General features: G+C 39.2%; 1 protein-coding gene and 1 long non-coding RNA gene across 7 annotated transcripts in view; one reads left to right on the top strand and one right to left on the bottom strand.

The window, feature by feature from the left end:
• Positions 1 to 1,168: 1,168 nt before the first annotated feature.
• On the top strand, positions 1,169 to 5,522 carry LOC102798765 (uncharacterized). 2 transcript variants are annotated; one of them, XR_015718997.1, is made up of 5 exons: positions 1,169 to 1,258; positions 2,568 to 2,887; positions 4,783 to 4,951; positions 5,060 to 5,098; positions 5,212 to 5,522. It is a non-coding gene; the product is annotated as an uncharacterized LOC102798765 (long non-coding RNA). The 2 variants fall into 2 exon arrangements; XR_436542.3 differs by lacking the exon at positions 5,060 to 5,098.
• scml2 (Scm polycomb group protein like 2) overlaps positions 2,869 to 26,660 on the bottom strand; it is a 34,855-nt gene continuing 11,063 nt past the window's right edge. For 4 of the 5 annotated variants that reach the window (XM_035905449.2, XM_006780414.3, XM_035905452.2 and 1 more), the window contains 7 exons: positions 8,480 to 8,784; positions 8,078 to 8,210; positions 6,826 to 7,032; positions 6,054 to 6,227; positions 5,613 to 5,828; positions 5,197 to 5,351; positions 2,869 to 4,921 (listed from right to left, as the gene is read on the bottom strand). In XM_035905449.2, the coding sequence (XP_035761342.1) occupies positions 4,796 to 4,921; positions 5,197 to 5,351; positions 5,613 to 5,828; positions 6,054 to 6,227; positions 6,826 to 7,032; positions 8,078 to 8,210; positions 8,480 to 8,784 (1,316 nt within the window). In that variant the 3' untranslated portion in view covers positions 2,869 to 4,795. The remainder of the gene's footprint in view (positions 4,922 to 5,196; positions 5,352 to 5,612; positions 5,829 to 6,053; positions 6,228 to 6,825; positions 7,033 to 8,077; positions 8,211 to 8,479; positions 8,785 to 26,660) is intronic. The other variant, XM_035905453.2, reaches the window with a different exon arrangement.

The raw sequence follows: 26,660 nt of genomic DNA on the forward strand, positions 1-26,660 counted from the left end.
TAAAATAAACAAATAAAAAAATTAAAAACAAAGAAAGTTTTTCTTTTCAAAGTTTACATGATTATTTCCAAGCCTTTGTATATTATGGAGCTGTGCAACACCTTCAGTCTTGTATTTATTTTGGGGGGCTTGGGGGTCGGGAGGTGGTTACAACATTGTGAAAATTCCATTACTCTATATCTAATTCATTTTAACAGCTCATCAGGCTGCTTAGTAACTGTGCGTAGAAAAAAAGCCAATAAATGTGATTGCAATGAAATGAAAGGCCTATTGTGTGACACTTCATTTCATCCCCGTCAGATCCAAAAGCACTGACAGACTCTTCCCACTAGATGGTAGTGTTTTAACGTTCAGGCTCCTAGCTGCTATTCAGATTTTTCATGAGAAGGACCCAGCATTAACTAACTTTCCTTCACTATGGTTGGACCTCATGCTTGAATCCAGTCGTACTACATTAGGTACTGATACTTAGACAGTCTTCATTTTAAAATGTAAGGAGTAAAAAAAAGAAAAGAAAGAAAAGAAACATTGCCATATCTGTTCTGACCAGTAAACCTGACCACACTTTCCATACAACAGATCTTGAATATTTAGTTACTAACCCAATGCAATAAACCGGCAGTCTCAGTCTCGAGTCTGCAAATGACTATTAACACAGCCATGAAGAAAAATATTAAATTTTTAATAAGAATCTTAGACTAAAGGTGATGTACACAAGCTGAGATCATTTAATCAAAATTTGCACTTGTTCAAAAGATTTTGAAAGAGTAACTTAATACATTTACTGTATTTTTCGTTTGTTTGCTGGTTTGTTTTTCGGGGTATATAATTCTACATTGCCACGTCTCAAAATCTACCAGTTGTTGCCTACTGTCCATATTTACAGTGTCTCTGGTTATAAAGAAATACATGCATTATGTTATTTTATTTATCTGTTTTAAAAAGCTTTTATTTTCTCCAGGGTTTTTTTTTTTTTTTGTTTGTCTTCTATCCTTGGTCCACAAACAGCCTGCTAATTATTGAATAAATAATTAATATCTTATCTCTCTCTCACTCAGACTCCATATATTACCCCTTTTCAGTCCCTCCAGCTGCTGTCCTCCTTTCACATTTATTAATAACTAATCGTGATGTCTTTATGTAGCTATGGTTACGGTAGCTTAGCTATCTGACAACTACAAAGAAAGTTTGAAAAAACAAACTGTGGCCTTGGAAGGGGTATTACCACCTTTATATATTTACAATTACTGTTTCAAAGGTAAATATTATAGTTTTACTTTCACAACGAGTTATAGTTGCTTCTAAATCTCATACTACATCACATTTTGTCAGTGAGTGCAGTGTGAACTGAACTTTCTCTTAGGGACCCAAGTCTCAAACAGCTCTTTGTTTACATATCTTGAAGCTAGCTGTTAGCCTCTAAAGTTAGCTAATGGTTAACTACCCATGTGCTCCTTCCTAACCAACCCCCGCTGTTACGTTATGTACTTAACAATTTTCCCTTTACACAAAAAAATTAATGAAATAAGATGATTTAAACTAAAAAAAACCCAAAAACTACCAGTATTGACGAGAACTAGACACTGACACTGACTACTTCAGCCCAACTGAATTAGACGGTAACGTAAAAAAAAAAATACATACATAAAAACACTCGGTATAATTAATGTTATCAGTCTGATTTATGAATGTTACGTGATTACTAACACGCAAAACAGACACGTCACCTGTCGGGCGCTGTTTGGTTCGATTTGAGTGTAGGAACACTCGACGTCGTCAGGACTTAAGCATTCCCATTTTAGCGACCGTGTTCAGCATATGAGTGTATTTCTGTTTTCAGTTTCCAGCAGCGATGTGAATTGAATGTGACTAATTCAATTGGCACTAAATAAAGAAAAATTGAAGTGTTACTGAATATTTTGAAGTCAATTTATTTGAGTACACACTGTTCATATTTATGATCTCTGTAATTATGAAACCTATTACATTTATCTTCAGTGAATTATTTGCCCCAAGCCAAGGACATTTGTTTTGTTTTATTTTTAAAACCTTGCTCCACAAATAGCCTGCATATCTGTTTGATTCACTTTAGGGAGCAAAGTGCTCTCTGAGGGCAGTAATTTAGCTCTATTGCTCATTTTTAACCGTTGTTACTTCATATTAAATATATTGGCTGATTTCCCCAGATAGTCATGAGAAGAATATGATGTGTGTGTGTTTTTGTTTTTAAAGATTGTTTCTCACATAAATAACTGTGAATGTGAGACTGTAGCCTCCATAGTGGGTCATTGGACTCTGAGCACACAACCAGGAAGCAGCACGACTCCTAAAGAAAGAGTACTGCTGTTGAGCTATTTGAATTTCTTGATCTTTTTAACAATAACTCTTATTGAACTGTCACTTTGCCTAAACGAGACATCCATGACCATTTGACCCTTAAATCACACTGCTTGCTAGAAAGACACATGAACACAACCAACCAAACCTAAAAATGTTTCCATGCTGTTTGGTGTTTTCAGTTATGGATTATTTTTTCTGTCTCTTTATTCCCCACATTTTTATTGCAGGAAGCAGCTGAACTTACTTGGCCATTGGTTGAAAATATGAAGGCCAGAACATGCTGCAGTTCCACATGAGGAAAGTGCAGGGCTGCAGGATGATTAACAAGATGGGAGCAGGAAAATGCTGATATCCTACACAACAATTAAAAAATGTTGCTTTTCCTGATGAATTATTGACTTCGTCTTCTATGCAAAGTGATTCAGAAAACAAAACTAAAGATCTCTTGGAACTGCTGGTCGGGAACCACCAAACTAGAAGATTTAATAAACCTGTGCTTGTAGCTGCCCTGCAGGCCTTGTGCTCGGACCTCAAACACTAAGATGATGTAAACAAATGTTTAATCGTGTGAATACATATCAAACATATTTAACAAACATCTTTTGTTGAACATACAGTAAAAAGTCGTGTATATATCTATATATATATATATACATATGAAATGCTGCAAAGCGAGATGACAAGGCATAGAAAATATACATGGTTGTTGTGCAGTCCCTCTATGCTTTAGCAATGAACACAAAATTCTAATGATGTAAAACATCTAAGAAGAAACAAACCTTACTAAAAACCTGAGTTTCACATTAAAGCAAGAACGGTTTCAAGTATCAACTTGTTACCACTACAGGAGAGCAACAGTGTGAAATGCAGCTACAAAAGACATGATTTGGTTCGAAAATTGTTCTGAAATGTTCAGAAAATGAGGATTTCTGCCATCAGTAACAGATAAATACTTTGAGACTTGTGAATAATTACTCAGACACAATATCTTCCCGTACGTAGTTATTTGACAGTGCACACACACACACACACAGGAAAAAATAAAAAACAACAACAAAAACTGTCAGGCAGAAAGAAATGATTACACTTACGCTTGATACACTTTGTTACAGTACAAAAATCATATTTTAAAAATCAACTTTTTAGCTCAACTTTATACAAAACAGTTTCTCCATCTTGTGCTCCACCAGGAAAGAGCACTTTTGACTTCCTGTACAGCGCTCAAGCTTGACCTGCTTGCATTTCTATGCCAAAACACTTACAGCCTTCCAGTCATTGTATGTCTTTTGTGTATTTAATGGGTTTGACTGTCCAAGCATAATACAATCATATAAACACATCAGTGTTCAAGCTGAGACTAACTAGCTTGAATGTCCTGCCGCATACTGACAAACACAAATGAGAGAGAACTAACTCCTCGGTAACCGTTTCGTCTTAATCTACAGCCTGCGCTGTAAAAAATGAGAGTCATCATTTAAATAGGAAGTGTACCCGCTCTGCAAAAATGATATTGTTACCTAAAAGATTATAAATGAGGTGTTTAATGACTTCAGAAAACTGGGCTTCTCCAATATTTCCACGTTAATTTACATAAACTAACTGGGGCGCCCCTGTTGATCAGTACCCATCAATAATGCTCATGTCTTCCTACATTCACTACTGGCATGCACAAAACTAAACCCGACAGTCTGTAAGAGATGCAGTCATTCAGAAGCTTTTATTGCCTTGTTAGAAATTACGCAGCGAGACGTTCACTGCCAGTACCTGAACTAACCTTCCACGTCTTTTGTGCAGAGCAGCCACCCTGAAAACCTGACCAGGGAAAGGAAAAAAAATAAGCCAGACAGTAAATAATAAAATAAAATAAAAACAAAACCTATAGTGTACATCAGTGTGTATCTGTAGAGGTAAGTTAATAAAGACTGACAAATTATGGCATCCAGTTATTCAAAATAAGGCAAAAAGGACATAAACATAAACACAATGACCTATGATCAGATATCTGACACTAATTACAGCTATGTAAATGTTGACTTCATGTACTAAGATTAACTTCATGTACTTTAAACAGATGTCTGTCATTTAAAGAAGACGCCAATTTCAAGTTAAACAGTCCACTGGGGGAGTTTCACTACGATTCAGAATTGCTTAGTTTTTTTTATCATTTTTCCTTTAAGTGTTTGGACTTCTGCTAAAAATTTCCCCCAAATTCACAGCCGCTCAAATGCTGCTTCAAAGTGTTTTCCACAAATCCTGAAGTTCTGACGGTGAAATCCTCGGCACTTCCATTTTTCAGGTTTCTAAAAACGCCTCAGAATTCACAAGACGTAAGGCTAACATGATCTCAGTGTCCTCGTTAGTAGCTACAACCGTGGCTCGTGTGGACTCCACTGCATCCTATCACTGCAGAATAATGCTTGTTTGTGTGTGTTTGGTTGACAGTGATCAACATCCTCTACTGCTTGGTCTGCTTCAGCTTCTCGATGTGATGACAGAGCTTTAGCGCAGGGCCCAGCTTCAGACCCATGTACTTCATAATGACGTCACTGCGCAGCAGCATCAGTGCCTTCCCATCAATCTCCTGTAGGGATAAGAGGATGTTTTCAGCTTGGTACGTACTTCATACTTTCTCTAAAACCATCTAATAAAAATGTAAATGACTTTAACCAGACAACTTCCTTTAGCACAGCAAAGTAACGTATTGTGTATACTACTGTAGACCACAAGAGGAAGATTAGAGGTCGTCTTCGTCCATAATGTATGTTACTTAACATTTCAGTGCATGGCCGTTTGTTGAATTATAATAAAATGAATTTTTATAAAAAAGAGTGAGGTTAATTTTAATGAAATACTCACGTGTTTCCTGAACAGTTCCACATGCGGCCCGAGAGTGTGGGGATCGGCTTCTTGGACAAACCGTATGACATCATCAACCGACCAGGAGGAAGCGCTGTTTCCGGAAGCATCTTTGTCCTGTTTCATGTGGTCTGGACCTGTTGTTGAGCTAGCTGCTGCGAAGTATGAGGGCAAAAGGAAGGAAAAACAAATGAAGAATTATCAGAAAGGAAAGAAATGATCCCTGCAATAGTTTGATGTTAGGGTGAGCTGTTAACACGGCCTTGATATTTGTCTCAAAATTTGTAAAAATAAAAATAAAAATTGGGTTCACAATAAAAGTAAAAGGGGAAACAGAACCCATTAGGCGAATATTTGTCTGTGTAGTGGTTAAAGAAAAACCTGGTGTGTCTGTGACTGTGTGTAATTAATCCTACCCTCCACTCGTCTGTGTGCACACACTGGGCCAGGTTCAGTGGGGTTGGAGCTGACTCGTCGGAGAGGCGGTGGCGTCTGTGCGTGTCCGGGGTAATACGGACGCTCCCTCTTGGCTGCTCTGTAGTCTGGCGTGTTGTGAAGAGGGCGGGGGCTCGGAGTGGGATCCTTAGAGGGATCGTTGTTAGGCAGGCCGTTCTCAGCAACACACAGTGGTTCTGTTTCAATAAAGAAAGAGGAGGAGATTAAGACTTCATGAGTGCAAGAAGAAAACTGGGGGGAAAACGTGTCGAAAACTTTACACTACAACACACCACACTCCATCAAAGCTTGTAATAAATTTGAAAGCTTAAAAGCTCACAACCTTTAATCTTTCTCTTAAAAAAAAAAAGAAATTAAAGCTCTTCACTTTTACAGTCAGTACATGCACACATTTCCCCCACCTGACTTGGCCCTATTGTAGAAGCGAGTGTTGTTGCTGTAGGGGCTGAAAGGCTGCGAGCTGAAGAGACTGTCACTCTCCAGATGTTGGCACATGTTCTCCAGGAACCGCAGCACAGAAGAAGCACTGGAGGCAGAGGGCAGCTTCACATAGCGGATACCATGCTCTGACCGCACTGGAGGCAAAACATGGCAGCTATTAGTTTGCATCTGAGTGTGCGCGCACACACACACACACCACACAATATGCATTCACAGCTAAAGAAAACAGCAGATGGTTTTGGGTTAGCAGCACTCTCCATTTATAAACCTGCATATTTCACCCCATCCCACACGGCACAACACCCTCCCATCCAAGCCAAGCCTGCACAAATCCACAAATTAAAACCCCTCTCCCCACCCAACCTCTCCCATAGCCTTCCCGATCCGACCCCCCGAGGGAGACTCAATCCCAGAATCCCAAACCAGGTTAGACACACATGTCACTTCTTATTACAGACACAGTGCTCACATCAGCTGCTGCCACAGGCACCATCTTTTATTCCACCTCTCTCCTGCCTCTCTCTCTCACACACACACACACACACACACACACCCATCTAGGACGCACAGTGTTGGAAACCCAACATTTTTTGTCACTTTTTGTAACAATTACAGACAAAGAACAAAGCATTTTACTCAAATACATGTTAGATGTGTCATCAACCTTCATTGATATAGATTATTAGATATTATATTGTTCACATATTATTCCATGGTGTTCTCCTGATTTACCTCTAATGACTTCTCCTCCTGTATGGGACTGGCTCTGCAGAAATGACAGCAGTACAGAGGGCTGGTATGTGCAGTCGACGCAGGCCTGAACAGCCTGCTGAAGCACTGCGTTGACTGGAGCTGGACCGAAGTGGTCTGGGAGTTGCTGCACCAGTTTTCGATCAAGATGCGGGCCGTAGTCACCGTGCTTGTTCACGTAGACGCACACTGAGATGGCACAAATACAGGAGACATTTGCAAAGAACACAAAAGAATTAGACTTAAAAAAAAAACTGATAGCAGAATACAAATTTTAATTGGAGTTTGATCGAGGTTGTTGGAGTTAATAAAACTTAAATCGACAATTTATATATAGACTTTAATTTAAAACAGATACATTCATTTACACTCCGTAGCACATTATGATTGGCATGTTTTGACAATCTGCAGTCTCTCGTGTACACAATCCTTGATTTAGTCATTTGTAGGAACCCATTTGAGTATTCTTGGTTAAAGCTCTACACGTACAAACTGCAGACAGACATGCCCCAAAGCTGCTTTAGCATTGCATTAGTTGAAGGCTCAAGGGCATTGTAATCCTGAAAAGTGAACCACTGATTCACTCTGTTTTTTCCAAGAATTTCTCTGTATTTGGTTGGATTTTCCTTCCCTTAGTTCCATAGTCCCCTCTTAGCATGCTGAAGCATGCTTCCTCTGAAGGGATGGTAACCAGATTAACCAGGTGATGAGTAATGGCTATGGTTTGTAGAAACAGAGAAGAGGTTTTTGGCAAAACTTCATAATATTCAAGGTGCATGGCGAAGGAGCATAAAGTCTGAAGTGGTTCTGTTGTATAAAGAACAACGTGACTACCTTCATCAGGGCCAAATAATTTTTCCATTGGTGCCTCATCAGAGAATACTCTTCCTCTTACTTACATCTTCCTCTTCTTTGTTATGTCCTTTTAGTGCCATTTGGTCCAACTTAAAAAATCACGAGAATAGATAATTCATGCTACAATCCATCAAAACCCCAACATACTCTAATCTCTGTAAACAGAGTAAATGTAATCAGTTCTGCTCATTTCAAGCTTCTTCCATTTCGCACAAACCAGGTTAGACCCATTTCGGGTTTCTGTTAGAAGTCACAATTTCATCTAATTCATGTTAACGTCTACCAAAATAAAGCACACAAAATCATTTGATCAACTTTCCTATAAATATTTAGTATTGAGGCATTAAAATCTTTTTTGGTTTGGGTTTTTTTTTTTTACCTGTGCAAACTACATTTGTGCTGTTGTTAAGGTTGTTGTTGTCCGCTGAGACGTGGCTGATACTCAATCTGGTCTCTGGAGGTGGAGCTGTAACTGATGACGCCCCCAGGGACTGTACCACCCGAGGCTTCTTCTGAACCAAAAAACAAACAAAGCCTTTCTCAGTAAATCTCAGTAACCTACAAAGGCTGTTAGATAACCATTTATTAACTGTCTCTTTTAACTCTTCTTCACATGGATGGCACTGCATACAGTGGCTTTTAAAGTAAGGACATTTTTACTTATACTTTCTTTCTTTTTTTTTTATCAGTAATCAACTTTTGACTATTTTCTCTTTCTCGAAACCATTTCTGACATGGCAGAGTCACTGGCCAAGAGACTGTGGCTCTGGTGACATCTCACCTTGTTCTTAGGCTTAGGTCCTCTCTTCTTGTGTGGTCTGGGGGCCAGTTGAGTCTCAGTGCTAGTTCTGGCCGGGCTTTGTGACGCTCCATTTACCGCTGCTGCTGCTGCAGCTTCTGCCGCCGCTTTCAATAAAGCGATAGTCTGGGATTTGGGACGACGACCGCGGACACCCTTGCGTACAGGGAGGGGAGGCAAGGGGTTGGGCAGTCGGTACGAGGTCTGCATGGAGGAGGAGTTAAAAGACGAGCGACGTGTAGATGAGGTGGAAGAAACAGGGGCAAGCAGGGCACCAGGGAGGGTAACTGGAATCAAAGAGGATATGGAGAGACAGAATAAGTACATGGAAAAGATCTGAGAGATATAAGAAATCAAGATACTTCTCATTACTAAAAAGATGACATTCTTGGGCTGCAATTAGCTGCATCTCTTTCAGTTAACTTTTAACCCCGTAAAGCCTGAAACATGAAATAATTACTAGAATATTCTAACTTCTTAAAATTGTGTTTATTGAACCTTCTGACCTTTGAAAAAAATGAAGTGAAATATTAATCAGCATATGTGACTTTTTGTGCACATTTTTGTGCAATTCATTGCTTACAGTAGTTCATGTCTCTTATTGGATGCGTCAGGTTTTTTAAGGGAAAAGAAAAAAAATCACACTGATGATGTAGAGGTGTCAAAAACTCATGTATCAGATGAGCTCCGTTTGGAATTACAAGGTTAACAAAGTCATCTTTATTCAGATTACTTGTGGAAAAAAAGGAAAAGCATCAAATAAGAAGCTAGAACCAGCAGATTTACGGATTTTTGTTTGTTGCTTAATTAAAATGATTATTTAATTATCAAAATATTTGCAGATTGGCTTTTATTCAGCTGGCCAGCTAATTATTCAATAACTGATGGTGCTTTACACACAGCGGCGCCCTAATCATATTTACTCTCCACCCATACAGAGGCTTTAAATTAAGACGTGCAGAGAATCCACTTTGCTGTAGGTCGTTGAGCCAAAGCGTGGAAAGCAAAAGTTAAAAGAAACACAAAAGCAGCGGGAAATGAATAACTGAGTCCTGCAGAGGAGATTTGTTTTGATTTTTCAGAGTCCCCTGGGATTGACAGGTCCTTTGTCTTCGGCTCCTCCCCGTTCTGAAATCAAAGTCAAAAGTCACGAGTCCCCAGAGAACCGCTTTGAGTTTCCATTTTCATTTCAGTTTCACTTTTCAAACAAACAGAGAATTGTATGATTCTTTGTTATTTTGTGAGTTGGGACCATAATGTTTTGGCTACTTTCTCAAAGAAAGAAAAAAACAAACAAAAATAACAAACGCAACGATACATCTAACCTATAACTGAAATATTAACCTTAGGGGAAAAATAATTAGCAAAGAATACTATATTAATAAAAATAAGACATATATAAATATACAGTTGTAATGTTTAAGGTTTTCAATGGCATTTCTTATTACTTAATGATGTTGTCAGATGTTGAGTAAACTGTAAAAACTAGTCACTGACATCAGTATTGTCAAATGTTAGCGCTGCACACAGACTGACATCCAGCAGTGTGGGATAAGCTGGGGTCACATATACGTGCTTCCCCAGGACAGAGATTCATGATCTGTCCTTCATCCCTTAAGTCAAAATAAAAGACTCCACCTCCTCCAACCCAAAACATATGATAAAGATATGTTGAAAAACAATCTTAACAACTCACATACAATTTCCAACTTAAAACGCTTTATTTGAATATACCCGAAGGAAATAACAGGTACTTTAAATTCCAATCAGCAGGTGTTAAAATAGTAATAAAGTGACAAGGAAGTGAGAGGAAAGGTAACAGCCCCTGGTACACAAAAATATGACTATGCAGTGGCACCAGCAGCCCTTTTTCATTTTTCATTAGCCTCAGCATGACACTGTGATAAAATCATATAATTATCAGAGTAAATGTGTGAAAGAAATGTAGCCAGATAACACAAAAAGAAAGAAAGAAAGAAAGAAAGAAAGAAAGAAAGAAAGAAAGAACGAACATCCGCTATTTCAATACAAATGTATAGCTTAGTGAGAGCAGGGGCTTGAGAGTGCATGTTAAAGCTCTCAAGGGGCAAAAGCTTTCATTAGAGCCCTTCACTGAAGCAATATGGAGCGACTATGGAAGGTCTACGGTATTCTCTGAGGGGCCAGTCTGGGCGCCCTGAAAGCTGCTTAATTGGGAAATGACTGAAAGTGGGCGTAGAAGAGAGCAGTGTCTTATTTCAGGGGGCGAAGGCTCACTTGCTCACCAGGATCGGTCACACAAAGCGAACTCAGAGAGCGGCGGCGATGCCAACCTGCACGCACAGCGGTACGCTCATTCACACTGAACTCAGAGTATAAACCCTACAAAGGCAGATCAAAATATCTTTGCAGGGTACCAGTCAGTATCAGCGGGTTTAATTCACCGTAGGGAATCTCGGTTGGGGCTCTTCTCTTATCTTTCCCCGCTGCAAAAAAACATAATCCGGTCACATATGTGACAGCTACCGACGCCATACGTAACATTTCCACACTAGTGATTCATGTCATATCCTAACACATACTGGTTTTGTTGTCACATTAAAAAAGTGATTGAGCTTTTCAAAAAAAAAAAAAAAAAAATCTGCTTATGAAGTACTTTCATTTAATGCTGTCACTGTGGCAGTATCGCATCATATTGGCTGTCTCAGCCTGCTCCAGCTGCACGGTGAAGCTATATGTTTACACTGAGCAAAGCTAACCCGATACCCTCACACTGAAGGTCATTTCACACCCTGTGGATTTGAAGTTTCACTGCACAGACTTAATGATGCTTCAAATTTAGGAGGCTGCATGTAAAAAAGGCTTAAACAGTAACTGCTGTATGTCCACATGTGAAGACAATTCAGTGCTGTACTGGGAAGCTGTGGGTCCCCGCCTTTATTCGGATTTAACTTTGACTCGAGCAACTCACGTAAAATCAGCAAGGAGTCAACAGATTACGATAATTAGCCCAAGTTATTCACCTAGCCCCAAAATCTCCCAGCTCAAAAGCCCAACCCACAAAACTCAGACGACTCAATGAGCCAAACTACAAACACTACAGGACACCACCAGAGGTCAGAGCTGTTTGGGTGATCCACACAATATTAGGCACGTGATCTTGAGGCTAATCTGTGCTGTTAATGCATCACAAATAAACAATCTATCAGATGTGTCTGTAACAAAGCCCTGTTCCTAGATCCAACAATCACATTATAGCCACTAATCGCACATAATCACATCTCCTGCATTACACCAGTTCTTTAAATATCTGCATAGCAATTAAAAAAAAAATCAGTGTACTTTTTCATGTGCAATCAAAATCCCTTTATCTGGGTTTGTGTACATGTTGTAAGTGTGTAGATTTGTATATTTTCTCAAATTCATTCCAAAAAGAGACAAGAGGATTTTCATAATATAGTTCCCTATTTAGTGGTCTCATAGTGGGCATGTGCAAGGGTAAAATTATACTGTTAGTTGAGTTTTACACCTTAGCCAGTGATGCAAAGCAACACAAAGCGTAATACAAGAAGTAGTGTCACGGGTTAAATATGTAAAATAGCACTTTTTTTCATTTGTTTTAATGAGTAAGTGTATGAATACATTGAAAAACCTGCGTCTGGTAAAAGTCTGGTTATTCTAAGGTGACAAATCTTAATGAGACAAGGAAAAACCTTTTTTTAATTTGTTGTTTTGGGTTTTCTTTGTATTGTTTCTGTATTGTATGAAAATCAGTAAATAATAAATACAAAAAAAGGCAGGGACAAAAAAAGCAGCGTGGCTTGCACAATGGCTAAAAGGGATTTAAAAATAAGACCAATAATAATTTTGGTTAAAAAAACAAAGGCAAAACATCAATTTCAACAAACAGGAACAATAACAACAAGCAAAAATAAATAATCCCAAGTTTTCCAAAAGAAAAAAGCAACAATTCTTTTTAAGATGTCTGAGCAACACATGACTAGCATGTATACAGTGTAACCAAACCGAGCCATATGGTACTGATCATGGCTATATAAGTCCAGCTCGACCCACTGACCTGTGTAAGAAACCGCCTGAGGAAACACGCGTGTATGGCGAGAGTGTGTGTGTGTGTGCGTTCGTGCACGCATTAGAACGGCATCACGGAGCGAGAAGTGTGTCTGCTGTCTGGGGGGTGGGGGAAGGGGCCCCACAGAGTTCCCTCTCATCTAATTACAACACAGACACACACACACTTACATGTAGAGCACGCTCAAAGCAAACAGTCCATTCACACACGCACACACACACACACACACTTACAGGCTTTTCCTTTGAGTGAATTTATTGCAGTGTAAAACTCATCGGCTGCAGATTTAACTGTGATACTGTGTGTAGAAAGCAGAAGGGGAAGTTGGTTGTGTGTGTGTGTGTGTGTGTGTGTATAGTCCCAGAGTCTTTGTCCACACACACACAAAGTCTTCATCTTCAAAACACACAATATAAAACAATAAAATGAACCGACTGCATGATTACAAAAGTCAAAGACAAGTGCACATATAACAGATCTGATGTGCACTAATCGTTCCCGGAGCCTTCTGCAAACGAAATCCTGATGCCTCGCACACAGAAAGACATGATCAAAAACACATGGAGCTCTAAACTTAATTACAGCCAACAATACTCTTAAATCCTCAGACTCTTAGTCAGTCTGTCTGGCAGCAGTCACTGGTCTCTAACAATGAATGTGAATGAATGCAAAAAGACTCAAAAAGTCATCAAGCTAAACAAAGAAAGCAGCTTGAACCCCTCACACCAAACAAGTCCTCTACACTTGTGAAACAACTTTTCTGTGAAATGTAGGATCACTTTTCACTTCCTTTTTTTTTAGCTTTCGATACAGCAACACCATAAAGGAAATCGGGAGTTTTCTAGTAAACTACACAATCATTTCAATTATATTAACAAGAAATTATATGAACGCACTTCTACTACCACTACTTCCTGTTTTGAGGAAATTCATGATTGTGTCCAGCATTGTTAATTTGTTAGATTCTCAGACATGTTTCAGTTAGAAAACAGCAGATTTGTGAAACACAGTGAAGCACAGCCCACTCAGAAACATGTTACTGCTCCAAAATCAGACAGCAGATCACTATGTGTGTGAAACTGCAGCTCCCATCAACCTCACAAGAAGTTTTTCTTTCATTTGCACAAGTGCAAAAAGAATATTAACTTGATAAACAAAGGCGACTCACCAGGAAATCCTCGGCAGGGAAACGAAGAGCTTCACTTCTGCAGTTGTGGCTTTCGTAGTAGTAGCAGTATTAGTAATACTGGAAGTTAAGGCAGCCGCTAGCCGATAGTAACAGTAGTGTGTATAACAATACTAGTGAGTGAGAACAGTTGCTTCCTGGTTCTCTCTTTGAAGCAACTCTTTATTCTTTCAGCCTGTTGTTGATTTCTGTCCCAGCCTGTTATTTCCTCTTCATAACTTTCTCTGATATCCTGTCTTCATCTGTACTTTGTTGTCTATTTTTTGCGCCTCTATCAGCTGCTTTCTCAGTTTGCCTCCGTGGGTCTTTCCTCTCTCCGTCTCTCTAGCTTTCTCCCGGCAGAAGCCCACAACAAAGCCCACGCTGCTCCTGCTTTTGCCATTGGTCGAAGCCGCTGCAAAGCTTCCCTCCCAATGAATGAGCAGGCGGGGTGAGGGGTGAGGGAGGGGTGGTAAGATTTGCATAGGGGTTTTGGGAGGAGTAAAGAAAAGGAGGGAGGGAAGGAAGAGTGGGTGTGTGGAGGGAACTGAGTTGAGCCCTTTATTAGTGTTATCTGTAGGCTATATCGACAGTCTACATCAGTCACCTGCTTCTAAGCAAGCCTCTCGGGGAGGGGGGAGATGAGGGAGGGGACAGGGGTTAATGCTGGGGCTGCGGGAGCGGATAGGGGATGGGAAAGTAGGGGTTGTAGGGGGGGGAGAGAGGTTAACCTGGATCAGAAGAGTCCTGATTGAGACGGGTGAAAAGGGGCAAACTCTTGGAGTTGGCGCACACACAAGCAAGCTCACACTCAACATAGAAACACACACACACACATACATACACTGTCGCAACCAAGGAGCACCCACACCCCCCACCAGTGTAACCCTAGCCTATTCAGACATTCCCTGATGAAAGATGGCCAGGTCCAGCATCAGGAAGCAGTGGCATAGTCGGATAGCACCCTCACTCTGGAACAATGCGGAACAGAGCAGCCAGAGGAAGCCAGCATGGGAAAAGTCCCTTCAGAGACAACTTAATCTGTTTCTAAAGGGAAAAAAGGAGTGCTGATGTTGCAGATTCGAGAAAAAAATATTGTCTTAACTCTACAGCACTAATAGACCTATGTTCATTTGATAACATCATTGTTTTTTTTTATGTCTGCTTTTGCAAGAATGCTTTCTTTCCTTTGCACTGATTGCTACTGAATGTCTAAGTCAAATATCTTCCTGCTTGTGTGCCTATTAAGTATACTGCGGGTATAAAGTGAGACTTAGAAATAATTAAAGATGTGTAAATCCTGTGCATAAGAATCTAAGATGACGAGAAGTATTAATTTGCCTCAAAACAAACAAAAGATGACTGCCGTGTGTCAACGTGTGCTAACATGGCGACGAGCTCTACCCTTCATGCATTATTCAGAGAGAAGAGACAAATAAACTAACACAAAGACGCATCACACCAAAAGTTAAAAAAAAAAAAAACAGGCATAATGACAAATACTTACAGTACAAAAAGGAAAATAATTACACCCAATCTTGTAGCTTCTTTCAAAAGTATGTAGCAGGGTTGCAACAGGAGAATTTTGATGAAAGCTAATGAGAATTTTTAAACGTAGTAGTAATTACAGAGTCTCTCACTCCTGTTCGCACATGCACAGATAATTATCAGCTCATTAACACCTCAACCAAGCCCTACTTATTCACTTATTCGCATCCAAACATGGTAGCTGTCTAGTGGTTTACATTATTCTTTTTTCTCCCCCTCTTCAGAGTGCACACAAAGGGAAAAAAAACCTCACGCGCACACAGACTTGGAGATAGTTTCACAAAGAAAGGCTGTGACTCTGGTTTTGATCACACTAAAAACAGATGTTCAAAGCAGACGTTTTCTCTCTAAATACCTTTTTTTGTTTTTTAGTTTTTGTTCTTAACTTCTGTTTTCATTCATTTTTCTAGCATATCCTGTTCTATTTTAGTTGCTGGTTTAGATTGTTTGTGTGGGCTTGTTAGTGTCACTGTAGCAGCGTTTTACCATAAAAAAAGCAGCACTAATTCACTACAAACCGTGAGTAAATCAGGAGCTTAAACAATGGCTGGCGGAGCAGCACTATTAAATCACTCAGCTGTATTCATTTCAGATGGAAAAAAGAAAAAGTCATCTGGAAGAATTCAGGAGTTACAATGACATTTCACTGGAAGAATGCACAAAGTCTGCAGATGAGGCTTTCTCTGTCCTTCTGTTAACCCGTCTGTCACACTCAAAATTGCTTCCAAATGAAATAACTAACAATGGCCTCATTGCTGTAAAACTGAAGGGGACTGCTGCATGTTCACTCACTTGCTTAAACACACTAAACCACATAATAAAAAGCCAGGTTTTGTCAGTTTGGGGGGGGTCACTTTTTTGTCACTTTCTGCAACTTGTCAGAGTTCATATAAATCAAGACGATTGCACACTGGCTGTTTGAATTCAGTTCAATTCAATTCAATTCAATTAGCATCACTGTCAATGCCACAAGAACGACGAGACAGCGCAGCATCTCCATAAATTACAGCAGCAGTTAGGTGTGATATTCACACCTAAGAGTTCACGTTATAGTTTCCAGTTTTCTGAAGGTCTTTTTAAGTCTTTGGACTTTGGCCGCTTTTCACTCATTTTCCATCTAGTCCTTCTACTTGACCATTTTCACATTTATATTTCTTTTGCCATTGTTTAGTCACTTAATACTAACCAGTGAATCATTCAAGCACCCAACTCAAGGGATGAACCAGTTTATGTTATGTGAACTGTGAACTGTGAACTGTGAACTGTGCTCCCCCAATTCTTTGTGCTGTGGTGTATCGACCCCCGAAATCTGTTAAGGATTTTATTTTTCAGTTTGCTGAACTACTAGGGAGCCTGTTTTTACGCTACGATCGTGTTTTAATTGTTGGTGATTTTAATATACATGTCTGTTGTGAGGCAAGCACACTAACAAAGGTTTTCCTTGCCAGATGCGCTCGATTAATTCTGAAACCATTACCAACTTCTCTACTCTTTTCGCCAACTCTGCGCTCCCCGACTCCGTCTGTCTTGTGGATTTATCGGCTGACGAGCTTACCAACCTTTTTAATTCCACATGTTCTTCTATTCTGGACACTGTGGCTCCACATAAGACTAAGCGTACTAAGTCGTCATGCCAACCCTGGCTGAATGAAACTACCTGTGCTCTCAGGCGCGAATGCCGTTGTGCTGAGAGGAAGTATAAAAAGGATAAGCTCGTAGTGTCAGCGGAAATCTTCCATAATTGTCTGTCAAAATATCAGAGAACCATCAAAGCTGCTAAATCTGCCTACTTATCAGGTCTTATTTCAACCAACTGTCACAAGCCCCACGCTCTTTTTAAGATTTTTAACTCCGTGATTAATCCTCGTGCTACAGCACACAAGGAGGTTTCTCCGGCTCTTTGTGAACGTTTTTTAAGGTATTTTATTGAAAAAAATCACTACTTTAAGAGCCCCGTTCTTATCGGTAGTTCCACATCAAGTTTCAGTTTCTAAATGCTCTGCTGTCTTTCAGCAGTTTGAGCCTGTGACTCTTTCTGTTGTAAAGGAAATAATTGACCACTTAACAATCTCCAATTCCCCACATGATATTCTCCCTGCCCGTATTTTTAAGGAACCGTTGAATACTATTGGGTCTTGTATTTTATTAATTTTGAATGCATCATTGTCTTCGGGTACCGTCTGCCTTCAAGCATGCTGTTGTTCAACCCGTTATTAAGAAGACTAATCTCGACCCCAGTGTTCTTTCAAATTATAGACCGATTTCTAAGCTTCCCTTTATGTCATAGGTCCTGGAAAAAGTGGTCTGTAAACAACTTCAGACCTTCTTAGATTCCAATGGTATTTCTGAAAAATTCCAGTCGGGCTTCAAGCCTTGACATAGTACTGAGACAGCTTTGCTAAGAGTTTTTAATGATCTCCTTTTTTTTTGTCATCAACAATTTTATTTATTTCATTTTAAACTCCAATAACAGAACTTAAGGATAACTACATAAATAAGTAGTTTAAAAAACAAACAAACAAAAACAACAACAACAACAACAAAAAAACAAAAACAAAAAAAACAAAAAAAAACAAAGGAAAGTTATCCTATTCTTTCTTCGCACACCAATCCCCACACCACCACTCTGTCATTACTCTTCTGTTCTTCAAGTTACAGAAAGCCAGCTTGTAAAGGGGGACCAAATACAATCATATTGATGCAATTTGTCTAATAAACCATAAGTCACTTTTTCGTAAGACGCCAACTTAGCCATTGTCTTTAGCCACTCTTCATAGGGAGGGGGGTTCTTTTTCCACCAATGTCTTAGCAGGACCTGTTTGGCCGTAGTAAGAGCCAGAATAATCCATCTTTTTGTATAACTGGAAAAATCTCCATCAGAAAGTTCTGTGGTTATACCAAGTATGGACAGTTTTGGTGAGATACCAAATCTCCTTTTTAGAACACTGAAAATTACCTCCATTATATTTTCCCACCAATCCCGAAGTGCCGAACAGCTCCATAAGATATGTAAAATCGAAGTATTTTGACCATCACATCTCCAACATTCGTCCGTAGGGGCCAGGTTCCATTTATACAATTGTTGCGGTGTTCGATGCCACCTGTGGATTATCTTAAGTTGAATAAATCTACTGCCTGTTTTCAAAGGAGCTTGCAAAGAAAAGCGTCTGGACTTCTTTAAGTTACTTGAAGACGTTTCACCTCTCATCCGAGAAGCTTCTTCAGTTCTAAGGTCAAATGGTGGAGAGTCCCAGATATAAACCTAGTGGGAGTATCCCCCCACAGAGGGACAAAAGGACCCCCTGATGATCCTCTAATCGCCTGAGCCAAGGTGTGAAACTGGGTGTGGGCCAGGTTTTCAGTTCCACCAAACAAAAACACCATGATTTAAATGTCAAAGTATTTCCCTTTCAACACATTATCAGCATTCTAGTAGTTTCTCTGCTTCTACAAAGCAAGGATTAGATCTTTTAAGTCAAAAAAATAATTAAAAACTCTGAAACACGATGTTCACAACTTTGATGTATTTCAGTTTCATAACATTCTGTTCATTCCCTTATACTCTTGAACCACTTCTTATTTCTTTTATTGTGCTAGTGATTTACTGAATCTCCAGACATGCATAGAGCAGTATATAATTCAAAACAGAGGAGGACATAGATGGCTTCTTTCACTCCTCTTTTAAACCATCTGTCCTCTCTGTCCAAAATGTTCACATTTTGGACAGAGAGGACAGATGGTTTGAAAGAGGAGTGAAAGAAGCCATCTATGTCCACTGTGAGCGACCATCTTTGAACAGAGGCGGTGGTTTACGACACCAACTCTCTGCCATCTATAATCCAGTTTTGAGATCCCTTCCCAGACGCCTTAACGCCCACTCGCATCCTGGGCCATCTGACCTCAGGAATTCGCATGATAAGGTGGGACCAGGTTTCACAATGAACTCACCTGAAACTCTGGCTGATTGGGACCCACACCCAGTTTCACACCTTGGCTCAGGCGATTAGAGGATCATCAGGGGGTCCTTTTGTCCCTCTGTGGGGGGATACTCCCACTAGGTTTATATCTGGGACTCTCCACCATTTGACCTTAGAACTGAAGAAGCTTCTCGGATGAGAGGTGAAACGTCTTCAAGTAACTTAAAGAAGTCCAGACGCTTTTCTTTGCAAGCTCCTTTGACTACGATGACCTGGATGACTGAGAACCTTCACAGACCTACTGCCTGTTTGTTTATACATAGTATTAACATTTTGAAAACATGAATCCCATTCAACTGAAGATATGTCCAATGCCATGTCCTGGGCCCAGTAGCCCTTAACTTTCAGGAGAGGGTCAGCTGACCGTTCTTGAAATAAGTGATAAATCTTAGAGGTAATGCCTTTACCCAAGGGTGATCTTGAGAGCAGGACTTCCACAGGGCTGCCCACAGGACAACTCAAGGGGGTTCCCAGCCACTTCGATAATGAACTATGTATTTGGACATATCTCCAGAATTGATTATGCTTCAACTTATATAACTCCACAATTTTATCAAAGCTTAAAAAACATTTAGTCCCACAGTCAAATAAATCTGATACATTAAGGATGCCTGCTTTACGCTACTGTAACCAGTCAACCGATGTCCCTCCAATTAAAATTCTTTTATTCCCCCATAAGGTTGCCGAAGGTGATTTAATAATGTAATTTACACCACAATGTCTTCGCGTTTGCAATTATAGGATGGGTAGTTTTATGACTGGTATCAAACAGCTCCCTCCAAGGAGAAATACCGCCATTAACTTCCGTCTCTATATGGAACCAAATGGGTTTAACTGGTGCAGTAGGTAACCAAGCTCTAAGTTGTTTCACGTTCATCACCCAATAATACCATTGGAAATTAGGCAATGAAAAACCTTGTTTTGCACTCACTTGAAGTTTCTTAATACTTAAACGATACGGTGAGCTACCCCAAAGAAACTGCCGGATCAAAAAGTCTAGATCTTTGAAATACTTATCTGGAATGTGTAATGGAATATTAGATAAAATACAAAAGATCATGGGTGTAGTCATCATCTTAATACAACTAATTTTACCCCATATTGTGAGACGCACTCTGGACCATCTACCAAATTCCATTTTTATTCTTTCAAACATTGGCTCCATATTTGCTCGAACCATCTTAGTGTAATCCGAGGTAATTTGTATCCCCAAATACCTCAAACCATTCACGGACCACCGAAACTCCCACTGTTTAAATAAAGTATGGGGGCAGTGTCCTGACATAGGCATTGCCTCTGATTTATCCCAGTTGACGCGATACCCTGAAAGCAGCGTAAAGCTTTCTATACATTCTAATAGGGCTGGAATTGACTTCCCAGGCTGGGTCATAAGTAACAACATATCATCTGCATATAATAGAAGCTTATGTTGACTATTACCCATCGAAATTCCAAATATATTTACATTATTTCTCAGTTTTTGTGCCAGAGGCTCTATAGCAATTACAAAAAGACTGGGGCTAAGGGGACAACCCTGTCTTGTGGATCTCTGTAAAAGGAATAGGTCTGATATGAGCCCATTCGTTAATACTCGCGCTGAAGGCGAATCATATAATATCTTTATCCACCTAATAAAATTATCACCAAAACCAAACTTTTCTAATGTCTTAAACAGATAATCCCACTCAACACAATCAAAAGCTTTTGCAGCATCCAGCGATAGGGCCACTGTTGGATATACTGAATCATATACATAATTTTGCAAATTAACCAAACGCCTAATATTATCTGAACCATAGCGGTTTGGAACAAAACCAGATTGGTCTGCATGAATTATTTTTACCATTACTGCTTTTAATCAACCCACTGAGACCTTTGCCAAGATTTTTTGGTCAGAATTCAGCAAAGATATAGGGCGGTAACCACTTGGGTCTAAAGGGTCTTTCCCAGTTTTAAGAATAAATGTTATAAGTCCAGAGTGCATTGACTGAGGTGATGAGCCTACTTTGAACGCCTCATTATAAACATCGAGCAACAGGGGACTTAACATATCCTCAAATGCTCTATAGAAGTCCAATGGTAACCCATCTAATCCTGGAGCTTTATTAAGTGGCATACTGTTAATTGCACGGGTAATCTCCTCCACTGTAATTGGAGCATCTATAATCTGCTGGTCAGTAGTAGAAAGCTGTGGCAGGTTTAAATCAGTAAAGAATGCTTCGAATTTCTGTTCATCTAAACTACCTTGTGTAGAATAAAGATTATTGTAAAAGGCCCTGAATTCATCATTTATATGTCTAATAGAAGTTGAAATAACCCCATCTGATTGTCGTATGCCTGGGATATTGTTCATACTGTCTTTCTGTTTAAGACGGTATGCTAATAAACGACTCGGCCTTTCTCCCATTTCCCAATATGCTTGATTAATGCGAAATAAAGCATATTCTGCCTTTCTGTTGTACAGTACATTCAACTTATATTTAACTTTAACAATTTTATTCAACGTAACTCTGTCTTTTGTATGGGAATGTACTGCCTCAAGTGCCTTTAATTTGGCTTCTAACATAATGATATTCTTGTTAGCTGCCTTCTTTTTAAAGGAAGCGTAAGAAATTATTCTCCCCCTTAAGTATGCCTTCATAGCATCCCACCAAGTAGCCAATGTAGTGTCCTCTCGATTATTTGTCTGTTTGTAAAATTGTATTTCATCTCTTATCAATTTAATAAAACCAGAGTCTTTAATTAAGGACATATTTAAACGCCATCTGCGGCTTTGAGGAATCTGTAAAATATTTCCAAGACATAGAAAAATTGGCGCATGGTCCGAGATTACTATATTACCAATGCTTGAATCTATAGAGTTTTTCACTAAGGCTACAGAAATAAGAAAGTAGTCGATTCTAGTATAAACATTATGAGGCGGAGAGTAAAAGGAATATTCCCTGCTTTCTGGATGCATTGTCCGCCAAATATCATTCAGACCTAAATCTGAGGTCATCTGCCTTATGGCAACTACAGATTTACTCTCTGTGCCTCTCCTAGGAAGTGATCTATCTAGGTCTTGATCCAGTATTTGATTAAAATCTCCTCCTACCACTATTTGTGCACCTTCTAATTCCAAAAGATACTGTGACAGGTTATGAAAAAAGGCAGGTATGTCCGCATTAGGTGCATAGATATTACATAAAATTATTGGTGTGTCCAGTAGTTGTCCATAAACCAATATAAATCTACCTTCCTTATCTGTTATTACTTTTGTTTCAGTAAAGCTAACTGCTTTATGAATCAGAACCGACACTCCCCTACTTTTACCAGTTCCAGGACTGGAAAAGACTTTACCTACCCAGGAACATTTAAGTTTTAAGGCTTCTGACTTACCAATGTGCGTTTCTTGAATAAAGGCTATATCAACTCTTGATAACTTTAAATATGTTAATATTTTCTTCCTCTTAATCCCGTTATTCAACCCCTTAACATTCCAGCTGGCTATTTTGAAATCTGTCTGTCTATCCATGTTACAATGTGGAATTCCATATAATACTCCAATTCATAAATATATCCATTGTAGAGGGTGGTTTTATGTGAAGATAAACCAATTTATAAATACAAGGATTCAAAATAAATAGAAACAAACTGAAAACAGCTCCAGCAAAACTCCAGCCAGAAAAAAGGAAAAAACAAAAAGCTAAACAAAAAGTTAAGACTAATTCTTGCTAACACTGGAAAACCCAGGGTTGGTGGTCACCGGTGCCCAGCTAGCAACCCAGCACATAACTAGTAGTTTATAGGGATATTTAAATTAGTCGAGTAAAAAGAGAAAAAAAAAAGAAAATCACTGCACCAAACCCATCTAACAACACGTTAAACACACTTACATATGGTAAAGTACTTCACCATCCTCGATCACAAAGCAAAACAAAAAAAAAAGGCAGAAAGTGTCATTTATCTTAAGGGAACATATTCTTAATAAATTTAATGATCTCCTTTTAACCACCGACTCAGGTTGCTCTGTGGTTCTAGTCTTACTGGATCTGACTTCTGCATTTGACACAGTAGATCATAACATTTCATTATCAAGGTTAGAGCAAGTAGTTGGCCTTAAGGGCACAGCCTTATCATGGTTTAAATCTTAGCTTTCAGAGAGGTCACTCTCTATCACTATGGGGCAATATTCCTCCTCCTCTGCTCCTTTTCTCTGTGGTGTGCCCCAGGGGTCTGTTTTGGGCCCTATGCTATTCTCTCTGTACATGTTGCCCTTGGGATCTATTTTCCAAAGATATAATATTTCTTTCCATTGTTATGCCGATGACATCCAAATTTATTTCCCTTTGAGTTTGAATGTCACAGATTCATTGCATACATTGTTTAATTGTCTTCATGATGTGAGAACCTGGCTATCTCAAAACTCTCTAATCTTGAATGACAGTAAAACTGAACTTATTGTCTTTGACAGCCATATTCCATTGAACCAACTAACTGTTACCCTTGGCCCACTTGCTAGCTACCTCTCCAACGTTGTAAGAGACCTTGGGGTACTCCTGGATAGCTCCTTCAAATTAGAGAAACAAGTATCTACTGTGGTTAAATCCAGTTTCTATCAGCTATGTCAAATTTCTAAAGCTAAGCCTTTCCTCTCCCCCAAGGACCTTGAAAAGCTTATTCATGCATTCATTACCTCTAGACTGGACTGTTGTAACTCCCTCTATTTAGGCCTCCCCCACTCCTCTCTTCACCGGTTGCAATTAGTACAGAATGCTGCTGCACGCCTTTTATCGGGTGCCAGAATGCATGATCATATGACTCCAGTTTTAGCCAAGTTACACTGGCTCCCTGTGAAATTTCGCATTGATTTTAAAATTCTTTTATTCACTTATAAAATCTTAAATAACACTGCCCCTAGCTATTTAACAGAACTTCTTCATTTGTATAATCCTATAAAAGCACTAAGATCTTCTAACCAGATGCTCTTAATGCAACCTAAGTCTTGAAAACCAGAGGCGACCGTGCCTTTGCTATTGCAGCTCCTAGACTGTGGAACAACCTCCCTATTGCCATTCGGTCTTCTGAGACTGTTCAGTCTTTTAAATCTCGTTTAAAGACCCATCTTTTTACTCTGGCTTTGAGGTAAGATAGTTTGATTATCACTTGGTTGGTTTCTATGTTTGTCTTGTCTTGCGTTGTATTTGTCTTATTTCTTTAATTTATTTTTTTTATTTGTGAAGCACTTTGATCAAAACTGTTGTTTTTAAATGTGCTATATAAATAAATTTTGATTGATTTATTGATGTGTTTTTCTACACATAACATAAAACTTAATCTAATTTAACAAGTTTTCTGTTATGTGTAGACATAAGACAGGTGTGTTGTGGTTATTGTAGGTACTTTGTTACTAGCAGGCTTTTATTTAAAAAAAAAATCCCCCATTTCTTTGGTTGAATTAATGAAAACTGCCAAAGATAACACAGTTTGACAGGAATAAAATAGCATTTTTGGGCCATCAAAGTGATTCCCGAAGAAATTTTGACTGAACATGTTGCATATCTAAGCATGGTGTGCAGTGTGTCCTTAAAAAAATTGAGGAAACTGTTCCAATTATAGGGCAAAAGAAGATGTGGTAGGCCTAAAAACTACCTACAGCAGATAAACAATATTTGAAAGTCATGTCATTAAGACATAGAAAACAATCCAGCAAAGACTTCTGGCTCTTCAGTTGATCCGTCCAGAAATGGTCTCAAGAGTGGCTGCCAAAGAAACCGTTATTAAAGAAAGGAAACAGGGAGAAAACAATGAGGTATGCCAAATTACACAAGAACTGGACTGAAAATCATCGGCAGCAGATCTGAAATTTGATGGTAATTCCATGGTTCTGCCATGGTGTGGCTCTGTATTTCAGCCTGTGGTATTGGAAAGCTTAACAAAATTGACAGAATTACGCACACAGCCAAGCACCACCAGATTCTGATCCACCACTCATTACCATCTGGAAAGCATCTGATTGGCAAAAGCAGCTGGCATCCAAGAGCATCAAAGGTCTGGAAATCTCCTTCAAGAAACCTGGAGAACTATTCCTGAAGACTAAGAAATGACAAGCTTGCCTAAGAGAGTTGAACAATAAAGGTGATCATACCAAACATTGAATTTCAAGCAAATATAGAATTGTACAGACTCTGTTTTTGCCTCATATACTGTATTTTCATTAACGTCTACACACATTTCAATAACTTGCTGTGCCCATTTCACACTTTTGTAGCAAACTATGAAGAAATGAGGGGGTGGCTTTCCCCAGAAATAAAGATTGTGGAAAACTCACATGGAGAACGTTACGTAACAATGCCATTTCTCACCATTAGTTATTAATATTTTGCCAGCTTGAGTGTATTTCACAGAGCTACAGTGGGATTTAATATCTTTTTAGTGGACAGAAACACAAACAAGCTGCAAACTTCCCTGCCCCAGGACTGCAAACGTGCTCTGACATGGCACATAACTGTTGTCATCCATCAGTTATGTGGAGGACCCACAAAAAGACAAAAAAGAAAAAGACACACACATGCACACACCTCCCTATTAATCAAGATTCTTGCTTTATTCAGTACCACAAGCTTCTTCAAACAGGGAACACCAACAATTGGCTAAAGGCGAGGAAACTGCTAGATGGGAGCTGATGACCTTAACAGCAAACATGGGGAGGATTGATATTTATTACACCTGCTAAACTTTGTTTAGAAACCCCAGTTTCAGAGTCAACAGACTACCTCAAGAGCCATTCGTCAACGTGATTTTGATGGATGGCAAGTGTCTAAATAGCAGCCAAAGAAACTAAACAGCTGAACTCTGAGCATTTTGCACTGGATAAAATCACATGGAAACATGCTACGTAACTGCTGAGTGTAATTAGCACATAATGCACGCTGATTGATAGTTAATAGCTCAGTGCTGCCCTCACACTAATAATAGGAACGGAAGCTCGAATTCCCACAGACTCACACTAGGACTGTTTTGTCCCACATGCCTCCACAGAAAAACGACACAGTACTTAAAGAAGCAGCACGATGTTTTTCTGTCTTTAGATGTTTCACACAAGCACGCGCATTTGACAAATCTTCAGATAGTTGGCGAAGCATTTATAAATATTTAAAGTATTTTAACAGATGAATTTCTTGCCAAACTTTCCACATCATTAGACCAGTCTGAAACTTTGGTCTATGCCTCTCACTATCTCGTGGCCATGTCTACTTTGCAAAAATGTCACAGGGACTTACAGTACTGGATTAAATGCAAATGTTTTCAGATTTAATCAAACAACCTTTCTAAAAAGCTCCCAGCAATTGAAAAAGCATTTTTTAAATAAGAATAAAGACTACACAAGTACTGAAAACTCATTAACAACAAAAATTTTTAAAA

The sequence above is a fragment of the Neolamprologus brichardi genome, chromosome 1 (assembly GCF_056152115.1).
Source record: "Neolamprologus brichardi isolate AB-2024 chromosome 1, ASM5615211v1, whole genome shotgun sequence".
Lineage (NCBI taxonomy): Eukaryota > Metazoa > Chordata > Actinopteri > Cichliformes > Cichlidae > Neolamprologus > Neolamprologus brichardi.